The sequence below is a fragment of the Argentina silus genome (genome assembly GCF_951799395.1).
Source record: "Argentina silus genome assembly, chromosome: 18".
NCBI classification, from domain to species: Eukaryota; Metazoa; Chordata; class Actinopteri; order Argentiniformes; family Argentinidae; genus Argentina; species Argentina silus.
In genome coordinates this window covers 3,651,785-3,658,565 of record NC_139672.1, presented here as the reverse complement: position 1 = coordinate 3,658,565, position 6,781 = coordinate 3,651,785, and the positions used below count along the sequence as shown (strand labels likewise).

Sequence of the window (6,781 nt, the reverse complement as noted above, 5' to 3'; positions counted from 1 at the left end):
AGTCGAATTATGGTATGGATCGTACAGGGTCTTTGTTGCCCACGGAATGGACATCGAGCCGTAACCGCCCCTTAACTACCGTAAATCTTCCTAAGAGGAGTCTTTTTTCCGAAGACTTTTACTATTGCTGTGTCACTCCTGTACAGGTCCAGATAAGATCAAAAATCTATGTAGGAAAACTGTTACGGTTCCCCCTCCATGTCCTGTACACCAGGAGGTGTAGGACCAGAGCCTACAGGATTATGAAGGACCCTCACCACCCGAAACATGGACTGTTCCAGCCGCTGCGGTCAGGAAAACGCCTCCGCTGTCATGCAGCAAGAACAGAGAGGCTAAGGCTGAGTTTCTTCCCCCACGCCATCAGGATCATCAACGATGACCCCACCAGTGCCCCCCTCAAGTCACTCACACATGCACTGTCATCTTAACACATATGCACACACATAATCATCCATCTGCTATTTATATTGCTTACTTATATGCTTACTGCTTATACTGTTCATATTGTTTATACTGTCCATACTGTATATTTTTTAGTACTTCTATTTTTATTTTATTGTATTTTAAAACTTATTGTATTGTTGCACTACTCTGTGGCACTGTCACTTTTGCATTTCACTGTATACTTGTATGCACGTGACAAATAAAGAATCTTGAATCTTGAATCTTGAATCTCCTAACCAACCCTCTGGCACCACCTCGAGGCCGCGGCGGTCATCACTGGAGCGTCTTCTCAGTCGACAGCGCACCTGGACCCGATCTCCTATCAACACACCTGCAACACATCCCCAATCAGCACCCTACATCAACCCTGCCTGATCTTCACTCCAGTGCCAGATCGTACTGTGTCCCACAGTAACCCTTAGAATATTCCTTTACGCTTCTAGCCCCAGATTACCGCTCTCTCGAGTATCCTGTGTTTGTTTGTGTTGTCACCGCGTTCCCTTGTGTCCACATCCAGATACCCCGTCCTCCCTGGTGTTTCCTCTCGTCGACCCTTCCACGGACCTAGCCCCCTCCCCCACTACTGGACCTCCCGGCTTCCCGACCATCTGCTCGTCTGACTACCCGCCTGCCTGCCGAACCCCCTGCTCGTCCGACTGCCTGCCGAACCCTGGACCGACCCACGACTACTCTGTTGGATTATCCTTCTCTCCCCTACCCCTTTTCCCCCTGTATTATTAAATACGCCTTCGAGCTAAACCCCCACCATCTCTGAGCGCAGTCATTTGGTTCCGCTGACGTTCTAGTGTAACAAACTCTTTTGCAGTTGATACAAAGTTCAAAATAATCATGACTCAGCTGTTTATTATATTCACGTTTTATTTGAAAGTTTTCCACCTTGCATTTTGATCACTTTTTGTACACATTATGTTATCAATACAAAGCACTGTAAAAATTCCCATAAAATTCCCAATATCGCAGCTATCGATTGTAATATATTGTTTTGTATTAATAAAAGAGGGAGTGAGAAGCCTGTGGGCCAAAAATATTTACCCTTGGTGGTGCTGTGCTAGTTAAAATAATCTGCCAATGTTTGTTTTGAAAATATAAAGGCCACATGGCAGTGGTTCACCAGTGCATATTTCCCAAAAAGTGAGCAGCATATAGTCAGGAATTAGTGTTTTTTACACAGCTGAATGTCTCAGCTGGCATTCAGTCAAACAATGTTCAAACAATGCTTCGTTTAGAAAAGAATCCTTCATTTCATCCACTTAAAATATCATTACATAGGGAAAAAGATTATAATCATGGGCCTATACAGTATGGACATATAATTAAGATGAACTGTATTTCTATGAATAAGATTACAATACATTTCTGCAACTGCAGCAGTAAATAGGAAGTGCTCAGAATCGGCCACTGGCGAGGGTAAGAACAAACCGGGGAACCCTCAAGAATGAGGGCACGAAAGGGGACAGCCAGGAAACATACGGGACCTGGGTCAGGAGGAACTTGACGGAGGTGTAGTCCGTCACACTGCGGCCTGAAAGTAACAGGTGAGAAAGACAGTCATTTGTTATGTAGGTATGAAGAGTACGACATGGAAAGAAAATCTATTCTAGATTTCCTGCTGTGACTTTGTTTGGAGAGTCAAATACCTGTTTATGATGAGAACTTATAATAGAATAAATACTGCTAATAACTTGGTACTATACTGTTTATATAAAATTAGTGATGTATTGATCATTTACCATCCACATCTTTTAGTGTGTAGCGCCTAGCCAGGTCACAGGTCATCAACACTTTTCCCGACAGTGACATCAGATTCTTATCTTTAGATCAGAAACAGAAACCACACACATATTCAACATTGGAACAACCACATTTAAATCTGAGAAAACCTAGCGTGATAGTCAAGATACAGTGCATTCGGAAAGTATTCAGACCCTTTCACTTTTTCCACATTTTGTTACATTTTAGAATAAGGCTGTAACATAACAAAATGTGGAAAAAGTGAAAGGGTCTGAATACTTTCCGAATGCACTGTATAACACAACATCTTGAAAAGGGCAAGAAAATGATGTACAACCTGTGTGACTTTAAACACAGTTGGGCTTTCATACCTTTTGCCAGCTCAACAATGCACCTCCCACTCAGCTCTGTAGTTTCTCCATTGGCAAATACTTCTCTGAACTGAGAGAAAAAGAGTCTCATTACAACAAACACATTATATTGAAAGAGGAAATAAGTAGTCAAATTGTTTCTTTTAAGTATAATTTATGAAACAATATTCAGTTTATAATCCGCCAAATGGGCACAGCCTTAGCTGCTGTATGGTGAAAACATACGCGTCTAACATGTGACCGATACAGATATAGCAATAGCACTTCATCCATCTACCTTAGGATCAACACCTGGTGGGGCATCTTTCTCAATGATCAGCTGAGACACCAGTTCTGTCTGAACTGCTCCTGGCCACAGGCTGACAGAGGCCACTCCTCTGCTTCTCAGCTCAACTGCTGTGTCTGCAGCTAGCCTGTCACACTGGAGAAGATAGGGAAAGAGAGACTTTGAGCAAAGACAAAAGGAACAGTAGCAGGGAGATGAGAAGATCGGGTGGAGGGGGTGATACAGTATGTATTAGTTCTACTGATCACACTAAAATAGGAACTGATATTCACTTAAACTGAGCAGATAGATGTACAATATCACACAACTGGGGACCCTAAAGACAGAGGGACTCACCGCAGCCTTACCAACACCATATGGCACATTGAAGAGGTACTTCAACCCTCCCATAGAGGATATAACCACTATCAAGCCCCGGCCCTGTGCCACCATCATCCGTGAAGCATACACAGAGCAGAAATAGTGCCCCCTGCAGGAAATATAAGTTGTCAAACCATACTGGAAAGTCACATAAGTCAAAGCACTGAGTATCAGGTGGAATTGACGATTATTGTTGATTAATTGTATCCATTACGTCCATATAGGTAATCATAGATTTAGTGGAAGGAAGGTCAGCCAATCAGGACCCGGAAACTGGGTTGTTAGAATAGGGTGCAGAGCAGAGGAAGACATGACTAAGAAAGATGACTCAGTACCTGAGGCCAGTGTTGTTTATGGAATCCCAAATAGATGGGTCTGTTTCCCAGAACTTTTTTCCCATGTTTTCAAAAATGGCCTGAAATTACAAAACATTTTTAATCATCAGAGTCATATGATACAGTTTAAATAATAATGACTGAGAAACCCCATGAAACTGTGGCAAATGTTACAACAGTACGCAATGATTTACAATTGAATGGACACTTAGTAAAACTTTCTGTATATACCGATATTTATACAAACAACTAGTCGGCTATAGTTTTCACAGCCCCTGGCAAAGCTGCCAATTACCTGATGCACTAATCCATAGTGATGCCATGTTTTTACAGATGAAGTTAATGCAATAATGCAACAAGTCCTGTTTACCAGGCAATGATTCCACTGACCTGTACACCAGCATACGCATTGTTCACAAGGATGTCCAGTCTGCCATTCTGCTCGCGTTGGATTTGATCAAAAAGTTCTTTAATATCTTCCTCCTTTGAAGAGTCACAGATAACCGGCACACAGTTTCCACCCCTCTCTTTTACCTGTCATTGAGAAGGGAGAAAGAAAGAGATTTGGGTACTGTTGTTCCCTACCATTCACCAATCAAAATAGTGGTCTTCTCATAGTCTTAACCCCAAATGAGCATAATTTAAAGACAATATGTAACCCTAAACCTTCCAGTTATCCCAGGAACCTTAGTTCAACTTTACTCTGAACTATGTAGAATTGTCTTTGTGTGGTGATTGTGCTCACCTGTGCTGCAGTCTCCTTCAGAGTCCTCTCCTGACGCCCTGTGATGTAGACAGTGGCTCCTGCCTCTGACAGTTGCAGGGCAATGCCCCTGCCAATGCCCCTGGAGGCCCCTGTTACCACGCACACCCAGCCTGAGAGCGCCATCTCCTGTTGGGACAGAGAGGGAGGGAAACGTTAATGTTGTTGACTACCTGCAGAGAGGATCACCGTCTCTCAATAATGCACGAAATTGTCTATTTTTTAAAAATTGATTTAATTCGTATGAATTACATCAATTACATACTTTATTCGTATGAAGACATGAATGCAAACATTACTAGACATGAATGCAAACAATTTGCAACAGGAATTATTGAGAATAATAAGAGGATGAGGGTCTAGCGCCACTCATTGACAAGGCTGCGTTATGTAAGTTACAAGGCAATGATTTGGTAACATTTACAATATTGTAGTAATTATACTTAGGGTTAGGGTTAGCCCAATGGGTCAGATCATTCGTTTAGTATATAGTGAGAGAAAGAGACACAAAAAGGTCAATAATATGTCGGTATCGGATATGGTTTAGTCGTGTTGCTTCGAGTAATCTAGAGCAAAGTGCAAATAGATAACTGCGTATCTGTGAAAGCGTCAGGTCTCATATTTCACACCAAAAACGTCACGAAAAGAATACAAGGCTGTATTTCAACCCCTGAATACCTCTCTGCACAAGTCAAGAATACTCGTGCACCGTTACTTACTTTGAATCAGCCTGTCAAAGCTTGTCTTGGCGTTCTCTGTTGCTTGGAGACTGCCCTTTCAGCTACCTCCTCTAGTCGAATTATGGTATGGATCGTACAGAGTCGTTATGTCGTTGACCACGGAGAAATGGAAATCGAGACGTAACCGCGTCTTTACTACCGTAATGTTCCGAAGAAAAGTATATTTTCCGAAGACCTATACTATTGCTGTTATATGGGTTAGGGTTAGGGTTAGGTTTTTTTTTATTATTATTATTATTATTATTATTATTATTATTATTATTATTTATTTTTTTACAAAAAACACATACAAAAAAAATCCAGACAGTCGTTCATACACACATTTTAATTGATTGTTTCCCACGTTGCATTTTAATCACAATTGTACAGATTATGTTATGAATGCACTGTAAAAAATAACAATGTCAAAACCAATATTGCAACTATCGATTGTAATATATTGTTTTGTATTAATAAGAAAGGGAGTGAGAAGCCTGTAGGTCAAAATATTCACACTTGGTGGTGCTGTGCTAGTTAAAATAATCTGCCAATGTTTTTTTAAAAGCTAAAGGCCACGTGGCAGTGGTTCGCCCATTGATCAGTGCATGTTCCCCCCACAAGTGACCAGCATATAGTCAGGAATTCAATTAAATTTACATCAAATTTACATTAATTACATTTCTGCATTACCTCACTTTCCCTATGATCCAATAAAATCACACAGTGGCTTTGGCTACGATAAAGACCTACCACCTGGGAGGCTAACCTCAGATGCTAACCTCACATGCTTTCATTGCTCAGTATAAGGGATGACAGGTTCAAGAAAGTAGCATGCAGGCTCTTTTTGATAGGGGCAAGGCAGGCAAGTTGCAAAATAGAGGCAGGTAATTAGGGTTTCAGCATCAAACATCACAAGTTATGTAGGCATGGCTCTGTAAATTTCGTTCTCAAGGGTTCAATTTTACAATTTCAATGCTTAATATATAGTTGTACCCACTTAATATTCTCTATAATACAATGTTTAAAGTTATTTCACAACCAGCACACAAATATACAACAACAGGAACAAAAAATCAGGAATTCTGGGGGCGCCTGTTAATATTTCACTCTTTACCATCACAAATCCTTTAGATGGAAAGGCTGACAGATGGCCTGGATGCCCTGCCACATGCGTCGGGGGTCAGAGTTGTTCTGAAAGTGCTACTCACTCTGCAGTTTGTGGTTGTGTTTGGCCTTCCTGATGCCCCTCTTCAGGTTAGCCCTGGATGAGCTGTGGGCCTCTGCATCGGCAGATCTAAAAGCGGTTTTGCGTGCCTTCAGCAGTAAGCGGACCTCACTGCTCATCCAAGGCTTCTGGTTGGGGAAAGTTCTAATCTGTTTGTGGGTGGTGACACTGTTGACACATGTATTGATGTGATACAGAATGGAAGAAGCATATGAATCAATGGTCAGGGTGGCTTGAGTGGCAAACATACTCCAGTCAGTGTGTTGAAACTATTTACAGGAAGACTCATCCTTTTTCACATTCCAATTGAGATAAAGATACATTATGTTGCTCCAAAAATGTGTAGGAGTTAGTACTGGTACATGCACTCATGAATCATAGTTTACACAACCAAAAAAGGCGGTTCATGCTTGTGTGAATCATCAGTTAAAAATCATCATGCAAACCACTTATGTTCCTTTGAAAAACCACCCTCTAAGATCAGGGTGAAAATGGGGTTTAGATAGAAACAGATTAGAATATACAT

The 6,781-nt window shown here is 41.4% G+C and overlaps 1 protein-coding gene across 1 annotated transcript; it reads right to left on the bottom strand.

Moving 5' to 3' along the window:
* Positions 1-1,320: 1,320 nt before the first annotated feature.
* Positions 1,321-5,114, bottom strand: LOC310818898 (dehydrogenase/reductase SDR family member 1-like). Its single transcript, XM_083689995.1, has 9 exons — positions 5,031-5,114; positions 4,294-4,440; positions 3,939-4,082; positions 3,549-3,628; positions 3,190-3,322; positions 2,845-2,988; positions 2,568-2,637; positions 2,196-2,276; positions 1,321-1,987 (listed from the first exon to the last, which is right to left on the bottom strand). The coding sequence occupies exons 2-9, from the start codon at positions 4,435-4,437 to the stop codon at positions 1,851-1,853; spliced, it is 933 nt and encodes a 310-aa protein (XP_083546121.1). The 5' UTR covers positions 4,438-4,440; positions 5,031-5,114; the 3' UTR covers positions 1,321-1,850.
* Positions 5,115-6,781: the final 1,667 nt, after the last annotated feature.

Excerpts from the sequence above, each read along its gene's own strand:
- LOC310818898 (XM_083689995.1), bottom strand. The coding sequence starts at position 4,437 with ATGGCGCTCTCAGGCTGGGTGTGCGTGGTAACAGGGGCCTCCAGGGGC. Across the intron at positions 3,629-3,938 it reads ATGCGTATGCTGGTGTACAG|GCCATTTTTGAAAACATGGG; the intron begins GTCAGTGGAATC and ends TTGTAATTTCAG. Across the intron at positions 3,323-3,548 it reads ATAAACAACACTGGCCTCAG|GGGGCACTATTTCTGCTCTG; the intron begins GTACTGAGTCAT and ends TATTTCCTGCAG.